This window comes from Caretta caretta, chromosome 13, assembly GCF_965140235.1.
Source record: "Caretta caretta isolate rCarCar2 chromosome 13, rCarCar1.hap1, whole genome shotgun sequence".
Classification (NCBI taxonomy): Eukaryota; Metazoa; Chordata; order Testudines; family Cheloniidae; genus Caretta; species Caretta caretta.
This window is the reverse complement of record NC_134218.1, coordinates 17803354-17828252: the sequence shown is the minus strand read 5'-3', so window position 1 is coordinate 17828252 and position 24899 is coordinate 17803354. Positions and strand designations below refer to the sequence as shown.

Below are 24899 nucleotides of genomic sequence, written 5' to 3'. Positions count from 1 at the left end.
AAGGGAAAAACAGGGCTCAAATTTGAAGGGGGGTTATGTTTATGCAAAGCTAATCTGTCAAGTGTAATAAAGCAACTTGAATAAAATTTAAGATGAAAAATCCACAAAGCTTGTACCTAGAGCAGAAAGATTGGTTTCTAATTAAATCTAATAGCCATTAAAGCAGGGGTAGTGAATAGGCAGACCGAGGGCCAAATACAGACCACCAGACGCTTTTGAACAGATCCTGAAATCTTTTAATTTTCTTACCATTATTGGGTGGGTTTTTTTATTATTTTTCTTCTCTGGAGTCTGTACCTTGACCAAGAAATTTGGACCTGGACAAAAAATAATTGACTACCTCTGCCTTAAAGTGTGAACTTGTATACATTCTTGGTGTATTTCACTGTCTGATGCTTAAGTTATGTGTTCAGCTTCTCTTTGCTTTATTATAGGGTGTTTTTGTAAAAATAGTGTTTATCTTGTTTTTTAGATACAAGAGGCCAGAGAATTAGAAAAACCAAATCAACAAAAACCCCAGTCTCCCATGATTCAAGATGTGGTAGGATCTCCAAAGATTAATCTACTGCGACACAGCTCACAGGAAGGGAAACCCTCAACCCCTGAAAAAACAGATTTAACAAATGGCGAGCCTGAGAGAACCGAAAATGCAGACCAGAAACCAGAAAGAGATCTGACTCCTTCAGTCTCCGGTAAATAAGATAATGTTGCTTGTGCTGACTTACAGTAAAATGAGTTGCCCACAGAGGTAATTCTGAGTATGTCCCTATACATTCTTTAAACACCCATCTTTTTTTAATGGCTCGTTAAATCATGAAAATAACACTGCCTTTCTTTTGGCAATCTGGTCTGCCTCCCCTCTCCTCCCTCCTATTCTCTACTTTGGAGCACAACCCCAACATGGCTCTAATTTCTTGGTGTGAAAAAGCATGATCATGTTAGGGACGTTGTTGAAATGGGTGTGTAGTTCCCAAAAGTGCAAGTCTTACCTAGCTCTGTAACTGCCAAGACAAATATTCTAGGCATTTACAGCATTTGTCTTGCAAACCTGTCAGTGAAAGTGGATAGATATCCTTGGGACTCAAACATTTTCTTTACCGAAGTGTAACCACTTTAAAATGAGTGAAATGTTAGTCTTAGACTACTTGGTAATATAAAATCTGTGTGTGCTGGGTTTTGACCTTGTTGTTTTCAGTTGTGGGGCAAATGGGGTGGGTGGGGGGAATGGAGAAGGTGGGGTAAGGTGTCTAGAAACAACAGAGCTGAAGCTAGTTGAAAGTCCTATGGGGGAACAAATAGTATGTGAACGTCTACTTCAAAGATTTTCCTAATTCTACACACAATGGAGGTTGCAGAGGTAGCCTTAATTCTGGCATTTCTTAATCTTTGCTTGACTTTCATATTTAATGTTCTTTACTGTAGGGTTTTTTGTTATATTTGGTAAAATAGTACTACTAACAAATTTTTGCTTAACTCAATAACATTTGACTGTAGAAAACAAAATGTAGTGTTACCTACATAGCGTGTGCGTTTGTGTGTATAAAATGCCTTTACAAGAAAACACTAAATTGCAGTATTCTTCTTACCTCCCCTGCAAAAAATCCTATTTCTTGGCATATTTAACCAGAGGAAACCACTGATGGAGGCAAGGAAATGGTTACAGCCATCCTGGAGGATGTGGTCATATCGGCTGTTAAAGGTAAAACTTCCATATGGGAAGAACCTTTCCCAAGTAAGTGTGTGTGTGTGTGTGTGTGTGTATGTATGTATGTATCTCCAACTTTTGCTTGGTGCTTTTAAAAGTATGGAATGCCTTTTTCCTTAAGAATTTATTTTGAGATCCACTGATGTTGTCAAGCACCTACTGAGGTCTGCAATAGGAACACTGTCAATATCCTCCCATGCATCACAGTAACCCTTCCTCTGGGTAAAGCTCCCTCTAGCCAATTAGTGCCGCTCTTGTCCATCAACCACAAGAGTGTCACCTGTGCACCCTAAGAATTTGTATAATGACATTGATATGTTAGTGAACTTATTATTGCAAGTATTTATTTGGACTTTTTTTTTTTAATTTAAGTGGCTGAAGAAAAGCATGTTTTAGCTGAAATAGCTAGGCCTGCATCTGAATTAGAAGCAGTGGATCTTGCCCCTGATGGTGGTATTAATGAAAATGTACAAACGAATGGAATTCCAGATGACAGACAGTCTATCTCCTCCACGGATAATCTGGTAAAAACAAAAACCCCAGACTCTTGAAGATTGCAAATGTCTTTTGGGGGAAAAGATAAATCAGAATGTGTGCAAAAGGACAGCATTTGGTATTTAAAATTAGGTGTGGAACAGTATGTTCTTAAGTTTTGCTTTGCTAACTGAAAGTTTGCATTATAAGAGCATGAAAATAAGATCAGGTTGCATTGTTTTCATATGAGTGCTGTGGTCTGAATAGTGATAAAATAGCCGCCTTCCTGAATGCCTGTAGATTAATTAGTGTATCTACATAGTTAGTCTGTCTCAATACCTGGATCTAGTGGCTTTCAGTTTTTCATTTGAAAGTTTGGAATTACTTCTTTTTGATGGGTAACTTGGAAAAACAACCCTTTAAGATTTATGGTGAGTTAAAAGGGGCTGTAAAAATAAAAACTATTAAGTGCCCTAGTTATATTACTAGCATCTTAGGTTTGTCTAAATGAACACATAGTTCGTGTCAGGCTGGGCTGTAAATATACCACTCACTAGTTTGCCATGCAGTGTCCATGTAGACCCTAGTGGCCCACACTAAAAGTTCCCTAGTGTGCTCTGATCTACTTAGGGAACATTCAGTGCGCAGCAGGAGAGTCCACACAGACACTTAGGCCTGGTCTACACTACGAGGTTAGATCAGTTTTAGCCGCATTAGGTCGATTTTTATAATGAATGTGTCTACACAACCAACCCCGTTCCACCAACCTGAAGGGCTCTTAAAAATGTCTGCTGTACTCCTCCCCGATGAGGGGAGTAGCGCTAAAATCGACCTTCCTGGGTTGAATTTGGGGTACTGTAGACACAGTGCTGTGCAATTCGATGGTATTGGCCTCTGGGACCTATCCCAGAGTGCTCCAATGTGGCCGCTCTGGACAGCACCTTCAATTCCGATGCACTAGCTAGGTACACAGGAAAAGCACCGGGAACTTCTGAATTTCATTTCCTGTTTGGTCAGTGTGGCGAGCTCAGCAGAACAGGTGACCATGCAGTCCCAGAATCATAAACGAGCTCCAGCATGGAGCGAATAGGAGACACTCAATCTGATTGCTCTATGGGGAGAAGAATCTGTCCAGGCAGAACTCCGTGCTATGGTGTCTGCACGGATTACGGCGTGAAATGATTGTTTGCCATTGCTTTCCAGGAGGGAGGGAGGGGAGACTGACGACATACCCAAAACCACCTGCGACAATTTTTTTGCCCCATTAGGCACTGGGAGCTTAACTCAGAATTCCAATGGGCAGTGGGGACTGTGGGATAGCTACCCACAGTTCACCACTCTGTGAGTCGATTATAGCCACGGTACTGAGGACGCACTCTGCTGATCTGATGCACTTAGTGGGGACATGCGCGATTGACTGTATAAAATCGGTTACTAAAGATCGACTTCTATAAAAGCGACCTAATTTCATAGTGTAGACATGCCCTTAGTGCACAGCCAGCTAGTCAGAGTAGTTTTAGGCCCCAATTTGCCACAAACTAAGTATTTATATAGCCAAACCCTTAGATTATTGAAACAGAGTTGAAAAAAATCTAATTTACTCTGTTTGCGTGGTATTTTACATTTTTCACACTCGACAGTGTAAACAAATTAGTTTCACTTTTGGGTTTTCTTCCACCATGATGCTGCTTTGATTATGAACACTGCATACAGATGACTTTGTTCTTTAACCACAGATTCCACTAGAACTTAAAAATAAATCATTGCATTCCTGCTAGCTTGGGTAAAGATGACTTTTGCTGAACTTAAATTTGTGGCTAAACTTGGCTTTATGGTGACTCATTTTTTCGCCTTATCAGTTTTTGTAATGAAGATTTGATGTGGTGGTTCTTTGTTCATTAGGAAATGGATGTACCTGGATCCCAGTCAGCTGCCAAATTCTCCCATATCCTGCAGAAGGATGCTTTCCTTGTGTTCCGGTCACTGTGCAAGCTTTCAATGAAACCGCTTGGTGATGGACCACCAGATCCCAAGTAATGAGATTATATTTACTGAGTTGTATGCTCTCCAGATAGCTATTTTTAGGAACAAAGGGAAACAGATTGTCTAGGTACTTCATAGTACAGTCTTGGTCATCCAGATCTCCGAGTTACTCCCCTGTTTTGAATACGTTCAGAGATCTTTTTGCATTGAAAATTCCCTGTATGCATACCTTCTTACTTGGATAAACCAAATAGCAGAGGGATACAGTACTGCAGGAAACCATTAGGCTGTAGTTCATGTGGTCTCAACAAAAGTTGCCTTAGCTGTAATATCTCTGCAGTTCTGTAGAAAGAACATTTTACTCCTTCTGCAGTTTGAATCCTATGCTTTTATGCAACCAGTAGGACTGTCTGACCCCATCCCATGGGTTGCAGGCATCTAATATTCTCTTGAAGGAGAAGAATCTCCAAGGTAAGAAGGTTGCTCTTCCCTAGCATTTTCGGCGGAGAAGTCAAGCAAGCTGTTACTCTGAAATCAACTGAGCTAGTGCTCATTTCGCTTGGCCTCAAGAGTCACTGTGACTTACGTGCGCGCGCGCGCGTGTGTGTGTGAGAGATGAAAGTAACCTATTTTTTTAACGATAGTCTTCCGCTTTCTTCCCCAGATCCCATGAGTTGCGTTCTAAGATCGTGTCCCTCCAGCTGCTTCTCTCAGTATTGCAGAATGCTGGTGGAGTATTCAGGACACATGAAATGTTCATCAATGCAATCAAGCAATATCTCTGTGTAGCATTATCTAAAAACGGGGTCTCTTCTGTTCCTGATGTCTTTGAGCTGTCTCTTGCCATCTTTCTCACACTGCTTTCAAACTTTAAGACCCATCTAAAAATGCAGATTGAGGTAAGCATGCTTTATCTTCATTTTACGTACAAAGTGTTCTGTTAACTCAGTACATTTTACTACTAATGCAAAGCAAAGCACAATACTTTAAAAATTACTGCTTCAAAATATTGCTTTTTTTTCACCTTGAAGTACTATCTCCTTTACAGATTGGACATGCATGAGATGGACTCTCTTCCAAGTGAAATTACTGCGTACAAATGAATATGCTCATTTAGCATGTTTTTTAAAATTCTTCTGTAGAAAACTACAGACATGTCTTTTGTCTCATTTGCTGTGCACAGGTGTTTTTCAAAGAGATCTTCCTGAATATTTTGGAGACCTCCTCAAGTTCTTTTGAGCACAAATGGATGGTGATTCAGACCTTGACTAGAATTTGTGCAGGTATTTAGTTATAAAAGTTACCTTTTCTTCACAATGTAGAAATAACTTTCCTTGTGGTTTGACAATGATCTGGAAATACTGAAGGCAGCTAATGTCAGAGTAGTGGTAGCTTTAAGTGTGTGTCCTTGGAGAAGTATCTGTCTTTTAATTCAAGATTTTTTTTTAATCAAGAAATGATGCATAAAATAACTGTGCTCTGATATCATGGTGATGAGCATGTTTTAAAAAACATACTTAGGTTCTTTCCAGCTATTTTTTTTTATTTAAAAGTTCTAGATCTTTGAATTCTAATATTCTGATTTTTCTCATTTTTAAGATGCTCAGTGTGTGGTGGATATTTATGTTAACTACGACTGTGATTTAAACGCTGCTAATATTTTTGAACGCCTTGTAAATGACTTGTCTAAAATCGCTCAGGGACGGAGTGGACATGAGTTGGGAATGACACCTCTGCAGGTAAGAGCAACAACATTGGAAATTGCACTATAGGCCTGTTTTTCCCTTCAGTGCCGCCTCCTTTAAATAATGAGTACCACTTAGTTCAGGGGTGGGCAGAATACGGCCCACGGGCTGGATCTGGTCTGCCAACTGTTTTAATCTAGCCCTCGAGCTTCTGCTGGGGAGCAAGGTGGGGGGCGCTCCATGTGGCTCCCGGAAGCAGCAGCATGGCCCCTCTCCAGCTCCTGTGCATAGGGGCAACCAGGAGGCTCCGCTCTGCACTCTGCCCCCACCCCAAGCGCCCCCCTGTAGCTCCCATTGGCCAGGAGTCACACCCAATGGGAACTGCGGAGACGATGCCTGCAGACAGGGCAGCATGCAGAGCTGCCTGGCTGCGCCTCCACGTAGGAACCAGTGGTGGGATATGCAGCTGCTTCCGGGAGTTGCTTGAGGTAAGTGCTGCTTGGAGCCTGCACTTCTGATCCCCCTCCTGCCCTCCGAACCCCTCGATCCCAGCCCGGAGCACCCTCCTGCACCTCCAGCCGGAGGCAGCACCCGTTCTCGCACCCCAATCTCCTGCCCCAGCCCTGATTCCCCCTCCCGCCCTCCAAACCCTTTGGTTCCAGTCTGGAGCACCCTCCTACACCCCAAACTCCGCACCCTCAGCCGGAGCCCCCTCCTGCACCCTGAACTCCTCATTTCTGGCCCCACCCTGGAGCCCACATCCCCAACCAGAGCTCTCACCCCCTCCCACACCCCATCCCCAATTTTGTGAGCATTCGTGGCCCGCTATACAACTTCTGTTCCCAGATGTGGCCCTTGGACCAAAAAGTTTGCCCACCGCGACTTAGTATACGCTTGTATAGTGTGCAACGCAGCTACAGTTGGTTTTATTGAGAGTCACCGATGACTGTCACCGGGGAGGTAGTCCTATTGTTTCATCTCCTAGTGAATTTAGTTGGTTGAATGCCCAATGATAATACTATATTATACATGTTCAGGCCACTCTTTTTGTTGGGGGTGCTAAGGGAGAGTTAACGCTTCCATGATGTGAGGCTTCTCCCTACTTCATCACTCATGTGATTTGAGTCATCTGATTTCCTTCTGCGGCTTACCCCGAGAGCAGTAACATTCTGCGTTACAGTACTTGCATTGTGTGGAGTCCATGGCTTTGACATCATCTCTTCATCACAAGCTGTGTTTTTTCCTCTCTTTAAAATGGCACTCTCCCAGCCATAGATAATAATGGGGCATAACAATCATTCTTCAGCAAGTGCAAAACTATCCTTCCGATATTGACCCTGAGCTATGGTAACCTATTTCTTGCTAACAGTAGTGCTGAAAGCAAATTATAGGGACCGGTCATTGGCATTCTTCACCTTGGAGCTGAACACACCTCTCCCCACAGTCACAGGTTCATTAACACTATCCCCCTGCAATCCCCTTGTTGGCCAGGGAATGAAACTGACTGAGGATTTATAGCTTGATTACCTGCCTGTCAAGGTAATGCAGTGCAGCTTACTGGGATGCACCTATTTGCTTTTATTTGGAGAAGGTCTGAATTGTAAATCCTTTCGCAGCTATTAGTAGAGGCGTTTAGAAAATATGAATGTTGCTTACAACAATATTTCTTGCAATTACAAGGATTAAAAATTGGTGATCCATGATCCAGGACTTACTATAAACAGACCTGGGCCAATATCAATAAAACATTGCTAGATCAAAGAACTGAAGTAACTCTGTATTCCTGCCCTAATGACATTCTTGCCTTAGGCCTGCTCTACATTACGGGGGGATCGATCTAAGTTACACAACTTCAACTGCATGAATAACGTAGCTGAAGTTGACGTACCTTAGATCTACTTACTGTGGTAAGTTGATGGCCGACGCTCTCCCGTCAGCTCTGCCTGTGCCTGTCACCCTAGTGGAGTACCGGAGTTGACAGGAGAACCCTCAGCGGTCAGTTTATCGTGTCTAGACTAGACGCGATAAATCTACACCCCCCCCCCCCCCCCCCGGATTGATTGCTGCCCGTTGATCCAGCGGGTAATGTAGACAAGCCCTGAGTCTCTTCTCCCATTCTTTGGAAGTCCTGGTAACAGCAGGTAGACTGTCCACTTTACCCCTGGAAACACTGTTTTATCAATAGTTGCATATAATATGGCTCTCCAACTGAAAATACTAAAACTGTTTCAAACTGGAAAAAAACCCCACAAGCTGTCATTACTGGTGTCTAAAGCCAACAGTAGTGCTGTACATCAGAACAGCTCTTCTCTACTATTAAGTCTCTCTGAGGTGAGTTCGTTTCTTAAGATTTTACGGTGTGATTTAACGAGAGAGAGAATTTGTTGGCTTGTTCTCTTCCTGCTTTAGATGTACTTTGTCTCAGCACAGGACTTCTAAATTTTAGTATCTAGGACTTGACCTGTCCAGTACAATGTGATTGATTTTTTTTTCCTTATTTCTTTTCTGCAGGAACTCAGCCTGCGGAAAAAAGGTCTTGAATGTTTGGTTTCTATTTTAAAGTGCATGGTCGAATGGAGCAAAGACCTGTATGTGAACCCTAACCATCAGGCCAGTCTTGGTGAGATTTCCCCTCCACCCCCCAACAGTAGAACAATGCATTAAAATGTGGATGTGTCTCCAGCAAATAAATATATCTAACTTTTTATGTACACCTTTTTGCTGCTGTTATAACACTAGCTAGCGTGTGTGTGGTTTTTTCCCATGGGAAACAAATAGAGGTGCCTGCCCTGAAGAGCATACAATCTAGATAATGGACTGACAAAAGACTCTGAATGAGGAGGATGTGGAAACAGAGAGCATTGGTTACAGAAATAGGATTTTGTGGCTATTTGCTTAAGCATAAAGTTCTATTTCGGTAACCCATGTCCTCCTTCCTCTGCTTTCCATTCCTGGTGTGTGATCCTCACTTCTGTGGCAGATCCACTGACAGGGTTATAAGCTCCTTGAGACATAGGTGTGGTTTAAAAAAAAAAGCTAGCGAAACTTGTGGAAGCTTTAAGATTAAAAATACAATGTACTTGGTAGACTGAGGAATATCAAAGCTTTATGAAAAGTAAAGTGTCTTGTCTACAAACTGATAATTCACAGTGAACATGGGGAAAGATGCCTGTTTACAGATATTTCTTTTTCTGTTTAAAAGCTGAGGTTCTAGGAGTTGATCAGGAGACTGAACAGGATAATTCTTATGTGCACTAGTAGTGTGTGTAGGCCCCAGGAATTCAAATAGATTTTTTTTTTATTTTAAAAACCACATACGAGGTGGGGCCCTCATATTGAGTAGTGTGCTGGCCAGCTCTCCCCCGATCACTTAGGTGGTGAAACTGGTGCTATTCTAAGTAGCAATAGCTGTTCTGCACCCTGTACACCATTCTTCACTAGGCGGAGGAGCCGAGATCTTTCCTCCACTCTTCTCCCTCACTGCTTTGGGAAAGTAGCGTGAGGCATAAGATATCCCTAATGATTAAATGTTTGGTGGCTGTTTGCTGGAGAGAGCGGGAGGAGGATTGGATGGCAAGGAGGAGGATTGGATGGCTTAAGAGGATTGTGGGTGAAGCGTGTGTGTGTGTGTGTGTGTGTGTGTGTGTGCATGCGTGTTCAAATGCTCCTTGGGGGCATGTTGGCTTTTCTCACTAATCCATTTTTATGCTTCTTGTACTCTTCACCTGCATACAGGTCCAGATAGGCCTTCAGATCAGGAAATGGGTGAAGGTAAATGTTTGGAAACTGGAAGAAGACGTAGTAGTGTGAGTTCCTTGGATTCGACTGTGTCCTCAGGGATTGGAAGCATTGGCATCCAGACTGCTGTCCCTGATGATCCTGAGCAATTTGAGGTCATCAAGCAACAAAAAGAGATAATTGAACATGGCATAGAATTGTAAGTGGATTGGCAAGGAAATAAAGGCTAATTAGTGTGAATGTTGGCTGCATTTTCACTGTTTCTGATGTAGTCACTATGTATTCTAGGAACCGTGTTTGTTCAGTTTAAAGGGACAGTTGTCATATTAAAGTAGCACTGACAACTAAAAATTACACTTCCTTCTGAAAACCTTTGTTTACTCCTGACACAAGCTAACTCCTGAGGGTATGCCTGCGGCTGACCTGGGTCAGCTGACTTAGCCTTCCAGGATAAAAATTGTGGTGTAGATGTTTTGGGCTCAGGCTGGAGCCCGAGCTTTGAGATCAACCCCCCTCACAGGTGTCAGAGCCAAAGCTCTAGCCTGAGCCCGAACGTCTACACTGCAGTTTTTAGCCTTGCAGCCCGAGCCCCGTGTGCCTGAGTCAATTGATCTGGGTTCTGAGACTTTGCACGAAGGGTTTTTTATTGCAGTCCCCGAAGTCTACTGTAAATAAAAGGAATTGGGGGTGGGGGATGATCATGCTCACTCTGTGCTCTTGACACAACTTTGTGGTGGTCTCCTTTTAGACTGACTCAGCCACAAAGGAGGGGAGACCTTTTTTAAAGAAAATGTGATTGTAAATTACTAATTGGTTTGGAGCAGGTATAATATCAGACTGCTCTTTAATTCAAAAAATGGTTAGACTTCAAGTTGGCAATAACCCTTTCAAATTCCTATATTTAAAAATCCTTCTTGGTTGTATTACTAATAATAAATGAAAACTGAATTCTGCAAGTGCTTTTGCCTTTCGTGCGGGTCTGTCTTTTACTCACACTCGCACTCACACACACACACACCTGGGAGAATAAAATGATTGGTCCAATTACATTTGTTTTCTAATCACTTAAAGTTAAATTATACTGGGTATTTGCTATGCTTCAAATGCTGTAGAAGAGTGTTCCTTTTAAAAACATCCAAACACGCACACAAACCTCCTTAGAACTGTTTTTATTTTATGAAAAAGCTTCTATTAATAGCATTTGGAAAAATCAGGTTTTTATTAAACCTAAATTATCTTGACATCCTTAATTCTAAAAGGGTGGTCTTTGAATATACCACATAATACACAGGATGGGATGTCTAGTGTTACCTAGCTAATGCATTAACTCCCTCCCCCCCCCCCTTTTCTGCCTTTTTTTTTTTAAATATTCTGTCTGTATGAATAGATTTAACAAAAAGTCAAAAAGAGGAATACAGTATCTTCAAGAACAGGGCATGCTTGGCACCACAACAGAAGACGTTGCACAGTTTCTGCACCAAGAAGAACGTCTGTGTTTTGTAAGACTGAATGCTACTTAAGCGATTAATTTGTATTACAAAGATATTCCTTCCCCAGCAATTCAGCTGTTGCTTCTTTCATATTCCATGCCACCTTACTTTAACTACCTTTTATGGTAGAGAATCTAATGAAGGTTCTCCACTCCCTCCCCCTAGGTTAATCTCAAACCACTACCACACAGTGGTGCTGGAACATTTTTAATAGTGGGGGCGCGGAAAGCCAGTCGTCTGTCCTCCCCGCCCCGCTGAGGCCGGGAGCAAAGCCCCGGGCGTCCATGCCTGTGCGCCACTACTCCCAATTTACATACTCCTTTTAGGCCCTTTGCAGAACCTTTCTTTTGGCAATGGAGGGGACTGGGTGGGATTCCCTTCATGCCTATTAATGCTGCTTTTTAGATTGACCAGAAGCGTGAGCTGGCCTCTTACTGGAGCCGGTTATTTGACAGCATTGACGTCCAAAGTTGGTGCTAATGACACTTAATGGAACGTTGGGACAGTTGAGCAGACTCCGCCTTCCATTTCCAGTAGTGGCTCTGCTTGTCCTGAGCAGCATACCAGCCTTCTGAGGAAATTGACTGCAGTGCAACTGTTATACCGTAAATTCACTGAAATATAAAAGGGAGAAGATACAGTTAATTTGATATGTAATATTCATAACTGTCTCTCTTGTGTTTAGACCCAAGTTGGAGAATTTCTAGGGGAGAGCAGCAGGTTTAACAAGGAGGTGATGTATGCCTACGTAGACCAGCTTGATTTCTGTGGGAAAGACTTTGTCTCTGCTCTACGGATATTTCTGGAAGGCTTCCGGTTGCCAGGCGAAGCCCAGAAGATTGATAGATTAATGGAGAAGTTTGCCGCTAGATACATTGAATGCAACCAAGGGTAACTTGAAACATAATATTGGATAAACTGTCTTAGGAATGGTCACCTTGTTGGCAGCCTTAGGAAATAAAGTAAGGCTTGACTCACGTTTGCCCCACAACGGCAAGGCACGTTGCAGGGATGTGGGGGGGCAGATTTCGTTGCTGCTGTCTATGCTATACCCTGTTCCGTAGCTAAATGGAAGACCCATGGGATGTTCCTGTAAGTAGCTGCTAAATCAACATGAAGTCTTGCAGGGTAGGTGTGGCGGTACTGGCTCTTCAGAGAGCACTTTCTGACAGGTGCATGGGATCTAACTGAGCAAGAATTGCTGAGTGCTTCAGATACTGCATATTCTGTTTATCCATGTTGTACGTAATCAGTTCAACAAAATCAAAGTTTTGTGAGCCTTAATTGTTTGTTAGTGGAAGCTTAAAAATCTGGTTTGGTTTGTGTCTCTGTGTAATGAGGCGTTTTCCCACTTGCCTTCAACCAGTCAGAAAATGTGCATGGATGGGCCAATTTGTGATGATACAGACCATTTTACTCTAAACCAAATTTGAAAATGCAATTCTTGCTTGAAAACTTTGACACTGTCTGCTTAAGAATCTATCCTTAATGAATTTCCACTCCCCAGATCAATCTCACATCACTGTTTTAATAAAAATGAGTATATTTAGAAAGGAAACCTTGATGTGAGTGAATGATACAGTAGTGGATAAATCTTATTCTAATTGCTTGTTGAAAACAGTGGAAGAACATGCAAGAATAGTAAGGAATAGCATTTTTTTTTTAAATGTCTTTTTCTGTAATCTTGTAAATGTGTGGCTTCTTCACAAATTCTTCCCTTTCCCCTTCGTTGGCCTTGCTGTAGCTTTCAGTACATATTAAGCAGTAGCTGGGCTAATTTTAAACATCTTTTAATATAAAAGGCTAAAGTATGAGATTCCTTGTCAGATTTTACTTTGTCAGGAGTGTGTAATGCTTCTGAACTGCACCTCTTTCCTGGATGTGCAGAGAGAGCTAATGGATTGAGGATCTAGACCTCTAAAATGTGTTTCTCTGTTTCAGGCAAACCCTATTTGCTAGTGCTGACACTGCATATGTTTTAGCATACTCTATTATAATGCTGACTACAGACTTGCACAGTCCCCAGGTAGGAAAAAATCACTATAGAACTGTTACAAGTGCTCTTCTCTAGAACTTGTTCTCAAAATTTGACACCTGAGTTTTTATCCTTCTCACCTGTTTAAAGGTAAAGAATAAAATGACAAAAGAGCAATATATTAAAATGAATCGAGGTATCAATGACAGTAAAGACCTGCCGGAAGAGTATCTGTCCACTATCTATGAAGAAATAGAAGGGAAAAAAATTGCAATGAAAGAGACAAAAGAATATGCAATTACAACTAAATCTACTAAGCCAAGTAAGATTTAATTAGAAACTCAATATAATGCGCCGAGTTTTTTTTTTTAATAGTATCTCGTATTCAAGGATTAACATTATAAAATGCTTTAATTCAGCTTTGCCAACACTTGTGTGAAGTACACAAAGGCTATCTGGGGCCCACTTCATCCAATGTTGAAACATGGCCACTGGTATGTGGCCACTTCCATCTAAGAGCATGTGGCATGACTAGACACAGTTAAGGAGGAGAAGTGAAAAATACTGTAGCTATTTGAAAAAGAAGAGGGACTTAAGGGGAGCAGAATGTAATAATCTTTGGCACTTGGAGAAAAGAGCTGACAGTCGTTCTCTTCAGAGTTTTATGCAACTATCTCATGTTGTGCCATGTTTAACAATGGTACCTCATAGTTCAGAGAGACTGATTGCTGTTCCTAAGGAGTTTGCAGTCTGAAGTGATAACACAGGGAGGGCTTAGCAGTTGGAAACATGAAGTTAGGTGACCTTTTCATACCTAGAATAGATGAGGACTTCAGTGGTATGTCACATCCAAAAGACAGCACCTCCAGCTGCACTGTACTCTTAATAGCATATTGGGGAATTAATGTAGTGCCAATTGAAGGAAGAGAACCAAGTACCAAATAATCGGCACTGCCTCCTTCAGTGCTTACATGCTCCTTCGAGATCTTGCATTCAGATATTGGCTCTCTTTATCTTGAGAGTTGGCTCGGTCACAGCCTGAGCAGTTATGGCTACAGGAATAAAGAAACAGCTCTGATTATTTTAATAGGCTATGGCTATGTCTACACGACACAGCTTTTAGCGACATGGCTGTGTCACTACAGGCATGCCGCTAAAAATCGCCCAGTGTAGCCACTGCTTGTCGGCTCTCCTGGTGACAAAAAATGTCCACCCCCCAATGAACAGTGTTTGCATTGTTTACACTGGTGCTTGTCGCCTGCAAAACTTTTGTCTTTCAGGTTTTTTTAAATAAACACCTCCTGAAAGACACAAGTTTTGTCATTCAATTGCCACTGTAGACATAGCCTACACTACCGCCTGTGTTGCTCAGGGGAGTGAAAAAAACACCCCCCTGAGCAACATAAGTTACACCAACATAAGTACTGGTGTGGACAGCTTCTCCCACTGACGTAAATGCCGCTGCTCTTTGTGGGTGGATTAATTATGTTGACGGGAGAGCTCTCTCCCATCAGCATAGAGTGGCTACACTACAGATCTTACTGCGTCACAGCTGCATCAATACAGTGGCGTTACTGTAAGCTTTCTAGTATAGACCTAGCCATAGAGTCTGTTTTGCAAACTTGAGACTTTGAAGCATTCTTAAACAATTCACATGAACTCAATGACTTAATGAAATACGCCTCTGGATTTTAGTTTTTCTATGAAGCATGTCATAAAGTGTGTGAGACTGTTAAGGGAAGAGCTGTATAGCTGCGATAGTGTACCTTACGATCTATGTGGATTATTGTACTAGACATGGGGTTTTTTTTCATCCCGAGGCTTACACCTTATATGAAAGGCAAAGTCCCATGACAGCATCTTGAGTAAATTCAAAAGCTTCTGAACAAGTCTCTAGATAAAAATTAAAAAATCTACCTTCAGCATCTGATACCCATAACTCAGGAATGGAGCCTGATAGCAAAAATACATATAATGATGCAGGTTTTGTGGTGGTCTTCGTAGGTGTAGCCAATGAGAAGCAGCGGCGGTTATTGTACAACCTGGAGATGGAGCAAATGGCTAAAACAGCTAAAGCCCTCATGGAGGCAGTAAGCCATGCAAAGGCTCCCTTTACTAGTGCCACTCACCTGGATCACGTCAGACCCATGTTCAAAGTGAGTGTATGGATTTCTCCGTCACGTATGTTTGGGCAGTAATCCTCTTCAATTCATAACATGCCTCACTGAGAGCTGTGATAACTGAGCCATAGAGAGCAGCAGTGCATCTCTTTTATGAAGGTGTCGATATTGTGATGGGGCTAGAAGTGTTGCATTCTTTCATGAGAGTTTCTGGCTCAGGAGTGTGAAGAGAAGAGCCGAGAGTATCGGAGGCGGGAAAAGGGCCTTATTTTTTTTATAGGGGATATTAATATACTCAATGCTACAGAAAGTCTGCAAATGACATTCTGGCACTTCATTATGTGAATGGGAGGATACAGTGTTGGCATGGGCAATGTTTGCCCTAGCCAGTGGATTAGGGAGAATCATGATTTGGTGGTAATGAAGCTAAACTTACAAAGATTTTCTTTTTGCTAGCTTGTATGGACTCCGTTATTGGCAGCTTACAGCGTTGGCCTTCAGAACTGCGATGACACTGATGTTGCATCTCTATGTTTGGAAGGAATTCGATGTGCAATCCGAATAGCCTGCATTTTTGGAATGCAGGTTTGTATATGTCAGACATGCTATGTCTAGGTCACTGGAGGCCATCATGGACTCTGACATGTGGAATAATAAAATTTATAAAAATGTTAGCTTACGCCAAAGTCAAAGTAGGGGCTGAAGTAACTGAGCTACCGGTCATCTCAAGCAAATAACTTGCTTGAAAATAACTTGCTCTGCTAATCAACATGTATAACGTTTTTGTTTGCAGAACAGTTTTAGTTTTAAACTGTCCAGAGCTCTGGATCATAAATAAAGATAATGGAGTTTTATTCTTAATCCTCAAATGCCTCCCACTTCTGATGCTCCCATTAAGATAATTTTCTAGTATGTCTCCAGCTCTTCTGTACTATATTGACTGGGAAATACTTTGCCATAATTGCAATCACAGAGGCATACTTGGAAGAGAAGTTACTCAAAGCTGAGGAGGTTGTGTGCTTTTTCTTTAGTATTTGCAGACATCTCAATTTCTCTGGCTTATTTCTGTTCTCATATTTGTATCTGCATTCTAGCTTGAACGAGATGCCTATGTGCAGGCCCTTGCTCGCTTCTCACTGTTGACTGCCAGCTCTAGCATCACAGAAATGAAACAGAAAAACATAGACACCATTAAGACACTTATTACTGTGGCCCATACAGATGGCAACTATCTTGGGAATTCCTGGCATGAGGTAAAAACTTGAATAGTAAATGTGAGGCTTCAGTGTGTGCTCACAGCTTACCGAGCTATGCCTACTGTTTGCACAGCCCACAGGTTTTGAAACTCCATCACCAGAGAACTCTGCTGCGATGAAGGGATTTATTCCACAAACTGTGCACTGGTATCTCATTTTCACTGTTTAATAAAATTCTTTCTATCCTTTGTAGTTGTGAAGGTACCTCAGACATGAACAGTGAAACCAGTACTGTGCTTTTTGTAGACAGCATGAAACACTGAAACCTAAGGACATTTCAAAAGTCAATATGTAAACTATTGTGCTCTTCACTTTAGCAGAAAAATATATGGTTAGTCCATCCCTCAAACCTTTCCTCACAGAAATCTCTGCAGTGCAGTTATTGTCAGTGCATACACCTTTTGTACATTGAAAATGGAAAAACGGGAGAAGGGTAAAACTGAATCGAATCTGAAAACACATACAAAGACTACTGTGACTAAGAGAATATGAAAATAGTCAAAAATTGGGATTTATATTGTTTTGTTTACTGATCTGGAGATTTCTGCACAATCCAAAAGGACCTTGCTGCAGAATTTAGGTTCAGTTCATAATAAAGCACACAGGATCCTGACTAGTTGTACATTTACTCTGTCCAGAGTGCCTCTTCAGTTTTCCTTAAAGACTTGTCTAAAACTTACTTTTAAGCACCATAATGGATGCCAGAAACTGAAGGCAAGAGGCGTTTCCATTTCCTCATAGTCCAACTAATTTTTCTTCTTGTATTTCTCTCAACATTCTTTCAAAGGGATCCACTGAAAGCATAAAATTCACCTAATGTTGGTGTGTGTCTCGCCATTGTAATGAATTGGCATCCCCTCATACCCCACTGCCCACATGGATAGCCGTACCGTTAGGACAGCTTGCAGCAGAGAAAAAGCAGGAAGGAAGCAAACTTGTGTGAGTGGCAGTAAATGCTATCTGAGATAAACACTGTGTGAGAGATTCAGTTCTTCACAAACACCCCGCTTCTCCTGTAACCCACAATAAATGTAATCAAGCTGTCACCTACAATCTAGGAAGGAAAGAATAATTTCGGTCTTTAATAGTTGGAAGGTATTTGGAAGCTACATCAATAGAGACCATATAAGTACCTAGGTAAATGGATGAGTGCAGCACTGTCCTCTAGTGGAAAGGATATCAGACTAGTTGAAGATATTAAAGTACTCTTTTATTGGCTGAGAAACTGCCCTGCTAGCTCTAGCTCCTCAGAATATGGTCTGTCTTAGAGTAGAAGGCCATGAATTCTGCCTTGATGGCATATGCGAGTATCTGGTATCTATGTCTATGTTGCCAGTGATCTTTACAACTGCTTCAACTTTGAGAAACAATTTTGCATTTAGATATTGAATCAAGTCTCTTTTTTGTGTTCATGAGATTAATCTAATACATTTTTGTATTATCATGGAGAGAGTAGATAGGCTCCTCCGTGCATAGGTAGCTTTGAGAGACTGGGCTAGAATTGAAGTAGAAGACAAGACTTGTCAAACCAAATTGGAATCATGATCATGTTGTAAACTTGTGGTTGTCTTCACTTGATGCATTGTGGGAATTTCATTGCAGCTGCCATTTGTAGTAATGGGAGCTCACTTATTTATCTGTGGGGGAAAGAGAAACTATTGGATAATAAGCCCCATAATGTATAAATTCTTAAACTACACCCTAAGGAGGAAACTTGGTCTAGTGACCAGAGAACTAAGAGTTGGACTTCTGGGTTCTGTGTTTCACAGCTGCTACTGACTCACTATGATCTTGGGTAAGTTGCTTAATTCCATTGTAAGTTAGCAGTTATATTTGCCTATATCACAGAAGTGTTGAGGAATAAAATGGTTTGTGAACCTGTGAAGTCTCATAAGGTAAAATGTGGTAGCGGTCACTTACATTATTGAAATGTGCCTTTGTTATTAGATCTTGAAATGCATCAGCCAGCTGGAACTAGCACAGCTTATAGGGACTGGGGTTAAAACTCGATACTTATCGGGCTCTGGGCGTGAAAGGGAAGGCAGCATTAAAAGCTATACATCTGGAGGAGAAGAATTCATGGGCCTGGGACTAGGTAAGATTAATAGTTCTGTCACTGAACAAGCCTGCATTTACAAGTTAATTAAACCTAAACATTTGTCACTATGAGAACGAATGATCAGTTCTTCACATGATGTTGGGTCGTATATTTACCTGCTTTCATTTTAACTGTGTGGAGACTAGTGTCACTACATAATTAATGAAGGTACCCGTTACTTCAACTAGCTTGGTAATGATTAAACATCTGAACGCGTTCCACTTTCTATAAATCAGCTATGAGAAATTACTTCATAGACTACCCAGATTAACTGCCTTGTGGGAACTTGAGTGTGGTCATAACTTTGTTACATCAGATCTAGTATGGCCATAGTCTTGTTACAGACATTAAAAGCTCTACTTTTTTCATTCCATTTTGAAATAAAAATGTTGAAATTACTTTAATCTGTCTGAATACCAATACATTTTGCTGATACTAACAATTTTCTGCCTTGAGATGTGGCGATAGATGGTTTTCAAGTTAGATATTTCACCCTAATGTATGTTGCGTAGTCTAAAATCTGGTTTGTAAGTGGGGATTAGGGGGACGATGGTAGTCTGCCTTTACCTGAGAAAAGAAATAAACTCTCTCCATGAAAAAACACATAATGTAGAACTACTCTAGAGTTCCACTGAGACAGTATCACATTCTGTATATGAATGTAATTAAACAACGTGTCCAGTACTAATTGCTCATACTCAGTAATAAATGTTTATGTAGTACCAGTGTTACACTGTAGGTTAATTACAAATATTACATTCAAATGTTTTTATTGTAGGCTTTAGGCATAATTGTCATGACAAAGATTATTTAACTACTAATGCATTTCTCAAATGTTAAAGATAATTTGCACCACTATTGTAATCTTGATGGCCTGCTTTCCTATAATGGATACTAGCCACCAAAATTAAGGATGCAGAACTGTATCCGTTAAAACATCTCTCTTCCCTCCCCCACAAAATCTTCACGTGATCATAACTTTTGTTATGAACTCGTTGAAATAATATTCAGGCAATTAATGTTTTTAAGAGGTACACTACTTTGAGACTGGACTTTCAAATGCAGAATAATCAGGTGCATCATTTCTGACCTATAGCACCTGTCCTGTATAAATTCTAAGCTGCTTGGGAGCAGGGACCCATCTGAATTCCTGTTTTGTATAAAATTGAGCATATTGTTGGTATTTAACTGTGAATATTTCATCAGATTAAACGTTTGGATCTGAATGTTTTATTACAGGTAACCTAGTTGGGGGTGGAGTTGATAAAAGGCATATGGCCAGCATTCAGGAGTCTGTGGGTGAGACCAGCTCGCAAAGTGTGGTGGTGGCAGTGGACAGGTACTGTAGTGCTTTCTGTCTTCCTGTTTGTAGCAACTTGCAAATCAAGAGTTACCCAAACTGTCCTGATTTCCCCCTGCAGAGCAACAGAGTGGTTGGCTGTCAAAGCCTAACTTAAAACCAGTTTAAGAACAGGTTGGCATTCACCTTGAATGATGCCAAATCTCCTGGACCTGACAATGGTAAAATATTCTGGTGGTTTGTTGTTGTTGTGGGTTTTCTTAAACTTCGGTCCTGCAACACTAAAGAGAGGGAAAGACTCTTCCAGTAAACTAGTCTGGTGTTACCATTGATAGCTGGATAATTGGAAAAAAGAACTTATGCGCATTAATTTAAGTGGGCTTTGAGGGTGGGAAGTAGAGAGAGAGAGAGAAAGAGAACGTTTGTGTATTCTTAACTCTTTCCATTTGGAGAAATGGAGACCCGAATTCATTAAATTGGTGCCTTTGTACTGCACACTTGGTGATTTTTATAAAGGCTGTCTGCTACACTGGGTTTGTCCTTTTTATATTTGGCCATGAGCCACTACTTTACAGTTAGACTTTTTGTCATTACTGGGTAATTAACCCAAGTCAAAGTGTCTGAAATGCATCAATGCCCTCAGTCTATTAGACCATGCTGCCTTCTGTATTTCAGCTTTCCTGTTTTACTTCCTCCCTGTACATAATTCACTCTTTCCACCCGTAAGTCACTGGTGGAAATCCAAAGCATTATCTTGCTAGTCTATTTTGCAGCATCAAGGTTTCTTTATAAACTTGAACCTTTTAACCTGGAAATACTTTAGTGTGTTATGTCCTTCTCCTATTTTTTAAATATAACTTATACTTTATCACACATCTTGATTTGTTCTACAGAATATTTACAGGATCAACACGGTTGGACGGAAATGCAATAGGTATGTATGCTGAACATATGAGGAAATTAACTGTGTTGCACTAGAACACCCCAAACTCATGGCTTGTATTATCTGTTTAATATTCAGTTGATTTTGTCCGATGGCTGTGTGCTGTTTCCATGGACGAGCTGGCTTCCCCCCACCATCCTCGCATGTTCAGCCTGCAGAAGATAGTAGAGATCTCGTATTACAATATGAATCGAATTAGACTGCAATGGTCAAGGATATGGCATGTGATTGGAGATCATTTCAATAAGGTACTTCAGAACTTAAAGGTTACGCAACATGCTTTTGTAGTACTATTTTTGAGTCTAGTTGGAATCATGCTCATCAGCTTTCCCTTATTAAGATGCATAAGAGAATGTCTTGGAGGGCTTTCCTGATTCAGAACATCATAGGTTTTGACCTGTATTGATCAATATGGATTTAGTTGAGGCTATGCCATTCTTTACATTTGAGTTGGAGAAGTCCTAAGTGTTCCCTATGCTATAATATTGGTATTATCTTAAGGAGGAGGGGAAAGATGTCTATCATCGTCCCCCCTGCCACTCCCAGTCTCTCCCCATGGTGCACCCGCCCTCCTTCTCCCCCCCCCCTTTTTTTTTTTTTGGGAAATCCTATGACAGCTCTCTTCATCCTTTGTTTTCTCCCTTATTGAGCATGTCAGGACATGATTTCTGTTGTCCCCTTCTTTCTAAACTATGTGTAGGGAGTTTCCTTTTGGAATCAGTAATGCCTGGTTAGGTTTCATCTTATAAAATGTGTGTAGATTGAGGGACAGCAACCATGTGTGTTCCTTTTGACATGCTTGGATAATGAATTTATTTGTCTCTCCTGGTAGTCTCCACTGCTAATCCTTTTCCACACAATCAATCAAAGCAAGAAAAATACCCATCTGATTCTCTTTTAAAAAAAAATCTGAATTCTCAATTTGTTTTACCAGCTCAGGAGTCTGTTTCTTTAGTTTGAACATGAGCAAAAGCACACATGTCAAGTTCAGAAAAACATGGTCTAACCACAACATCTAGCCTAGGAACATCGATGATGTGCAGCATAAATATCTGGATTGTTCTAAATGAATCTTTTAATTTAATATTTCCGCATTCACTTAATCCTTGCCAAAACATTCAGATGTAGGTGCCTAAAGTTAACTCTGATTTAGTTGCCTATCTGACTTCCTTCCACTCCTGACAAGATATACTGACCACCTGTAGCTCCTATTGAAGTCAGTGACTGAGCGGTCAGAATCTCTGAAAAAATCAGCTCATTATGATCTCTGTTCCTATCTTTAGGCATTTAAGCAAAATGCTCAAGCTTATGAGGTTTGTTCTTGCTATGAAATGTTATCTTACTGAAACTAGAAAAATAGTGAGTATACAGGGAAACTGAGTGTTTGCAAACTCAAATATGCGAACTCTCTAACATAAAATGATTCTGCATGTCCTATCCCGATAGTTTGGTGGTGTACTCCTTCCCTCATGCCCCTTAGTAAACTAATCCCTGGGGTTCTTTAGACAGCCATTATACGTTTGTAAAAACCATTTACGTATATGAAGGTTGGGTCATGGAAATGAAATGCTTATGGTGGCTTTGTGTAATATAGTTCACACTAACTTTTAAATGTTCGTTAAGACACACACACGCCTTTTCCTTCTCTGTTACTAGGTTGGATGTAACCCTAATGAAGATGTGGCCATCTTTGCAGTTGATTCATTAAGGCAGCTATCAATGAAGTTTCTCGAGAAGGGCGAATTAGCCAACTTCCGTTTCCAGAAAGACTTTTTGAGGCCATTTGAGCACATAATGAAGAAAAACAGGTGTGCGTGCACTGAAACTTCTGTCTTGGCTTGGGGGGTTTTTTAAGCAGCAACTTAAAATGTGACCAGGTTTCCTGTGGTAATGTGGGTGGGGTGCTCTCCAGTGTGTAGGCAATGGCAAATAACATGGTTCATTTGTCTTTAAGATCTCCTACCATACGTGACATGGTGATACGCTGTATTGCTCAGATGGTGAACTCACAGGCTGGTAACATTCGCTCAGGCTGGAAGAATATCTTTGCAGTATTTCACCAAGCTGCTTCAGACCATGATGGGAATATTGTAGAGTTGGCTTTCCAAACAACAGGACATATAGTTAGTAAGTAGTGGTTGGCAGATGGAACACCTTAACTAACATACTCTTGTGCTAAAAGGGCCTGTCTACACCATGAACTCTATTGTGGTAGAGGGGGTTGTGTTTTTAAATGTCCAAATTGCTTAAAGTATGTGGTTAAGTTTTGCCTGCTCCCCTGGCTCTAACAATTCTGTATCAAGGAAGACCAAACTGTATTGTACAATGCCTGATAGTTTATGGCATGATCTGTAAGTATCATTGAATATAATCTGAATCCAATTGGGTATATGAAATACTTTTAATAGTAATATGAAAGTGTTCTCTCAACCCTATATAATACATCTGGGCACCTAGATTAGCCTTCCAGATTTAGTTAAGTACTGTGTCTCTGATATATAGCCTCCAGCAAAGGCAGTGATGGGTGCCTTAGAAATGTCATGGATGGCTAGAGGAAAACTCTTCCCAGTCCAAGCATAATCTATTCACAGCCCTTTATCATAATTAACTGCGATTTAAGACACTCCACCCTCTCACTTCTCCTTAGACTGGGAAAAAAAACTACAAATGACTTGATTTCAAGGCTGGATCAGATGTTGCAGTAGTACTTTCTCTCCCCCCACCCTCTTTGTCATGTCAGATTGTTAGTACAATGCAACCCACCCATACCCCCTCGAATACCCAGTGCTTTATCCACTCTGTCTTTTAAACAGTACATGCTGGAGCTTTAGCGCATCAGGCATGTAAATACCTTGCAGTGCCAGCTACAAAAGTGCTATGCAAAAAACTGTTTTCACTTTTGGGTGACATTGTAAACAAGAAGCAGGCAGCATTATCTCCCATTAATGTAAACAAACTTGATTGTCTTAGCAATTGGCTGAACAAGAAGTAGGACTGAGTGGACTTATAGACTCTAAAGTTTTACATTGTTTTGTTTTTGAGTGCAGTTATGCAACAACAACAAAATCTACATTTGTAAGTTGCACTTTCACAGTAAAAGAAATCACACTACAGTACATGTATGAGGTGAATTGGAAAAAATACCACTTTTGTTTACAAATACTTGCTCTGTAAAAATTATCAAAAATAATCTAAAGTGAGCACTGTACACTTTGTATTCTGTGCTGTAATTGAAATCAACATATTTGAAAATGTAGAAAAACATCCAAAAATATTTATAATAAATGTCAGTTGATATTCTATTGTTTAACAGTGCGATTAAAACTGCAATTAATCACAAATAATTTTTTTTAATCGTGTGAATTAACTGCGATTACTCAACAGCCCTAGATATTTTACTTGCTGAGTTAGCCCTACAGAGCCATCTACTCTTCTATTAAAAAGATATTTGGGCAAATTGGTGCTCTAATTAAAAAGGAGGGACACTGTGTACTCAAAATTTTTGAAATGAAGTAATTCTAGTTTCTAATGGCATATTACTTGTAATATATGCCCTGAAACTTATTTTTAAACATTCTCTGTGTACTTTTGTAAAAGTTGTTGTTCTGCTCTGTTGCTGTTTAAGTGCTTTTTACAGCAGGGAAGAAATTGACTATACGAGTTAAAAAGTGAAACTAAGGGCATGTCTACACTACTGTCTTAAACCAACCTAGGTTAGGTCGACTTACAGCCACCACAATAATTTATTGTGGTGGCTGATGTCTACACTACCCTCCTTCTGTCAGTGGTGCGTGTCCTCACGAGGAGTGCTTCCACCGACTGAAGAGTGGCAGTGTAGGGGGGCTTAGAGCCAGGGCGCTCAGCTTTGTGAAGTTTCCCCTGCCAGGAGCCCAGCTGTCCCCAGGGGCTTCTCGCCTTCCTGCTCCCAGTAGGAAGCCGGGGGGGAAGCCACTCAGGTTTCTCGCCTCTGGTGGGAAGCAGGGAGCCTGCTGGGGGGCAGCCAGACTCCCAGCTGGGAGCCTCTGTGCTGCTGGGCTCCCAGCTGGGAGTGGGGATCCGAAGCAGCACCACCAGGAGCCCAGGTGACAGCCCGGCCTGGAGCAGAGACCCAGCAGCATCCTCACTGGGGAGC

General features: G+C 41.1%; 1 protein-coding gene across 1 annotated transcript in view; it reads left to right on the top strand.

Annotated features, from left to right (window-relative positions):
• Positions 1-24899, top strand: part of ARFGEF2 (ARF guanine nucleotide exchange factor 2) — a 59541-nt gene that overhangs the window by 21698 nt on the left and 12944 nt on the right. The window contains exons 6-27 of the mRNA XM_075118777.1: positions 473-692; positions 1628-1699; positions 2078-2229; positions 4082-4212; positions 4827-5061; positions 5346-5445; positions 5762-5901; positions 8359-8467; positions 9583-9784; positions 10973-11084; positions 11761-11966; positions 13017-13101; positions 13201-13372; positions 15055-15206; positions 15627-15755; positions 16265-16423; positions 18374-18521; positions 19764-19863; positions 20718-20758; positions 20846-21015; positions 22424-22575; positions 22722-22894. Of these exons, the coding sequence (XP_074974878.1) occupies positions 473-692; positions 1628-1699; positions 2078-2229; positions 4082-4212; positions 4827-5061; positions 5346-5445; positions 5762-5901; positions 8359-8467; positions 9583-9784; positions 10973-11084; positions 11761-11966; positions 13017-13101; positions 13201-13372; positions 15055-15206; positions 15627-15755; positions 16265-16423; positions 18374-18521; positions 19764-19863; positions 20718-20758; positions 20846-21015; positions 22424-22575; positions 22722-22894 (3160 nt within the window). The remainder of the gene's footprint in view (positions 1-472; positions 693-1627; positions 1700-2077; positions 2230-4081; positions 4213-4826; positions 5062-5345; positions 5446-5761; positions 5902-8358; positions 8468-9582; positions 9785-10972; positions 11085-11760; positions 11967-13016; positions 13102-13200; positions 13373-15054; positions 15207-15626; positions 15756-16264; positions 16424-18373; positions 18522-19763; positions 19864-20717; positions 20759-20845; positions 21016-22423; positions 22576-22721; positions 22895-24899) is intronic.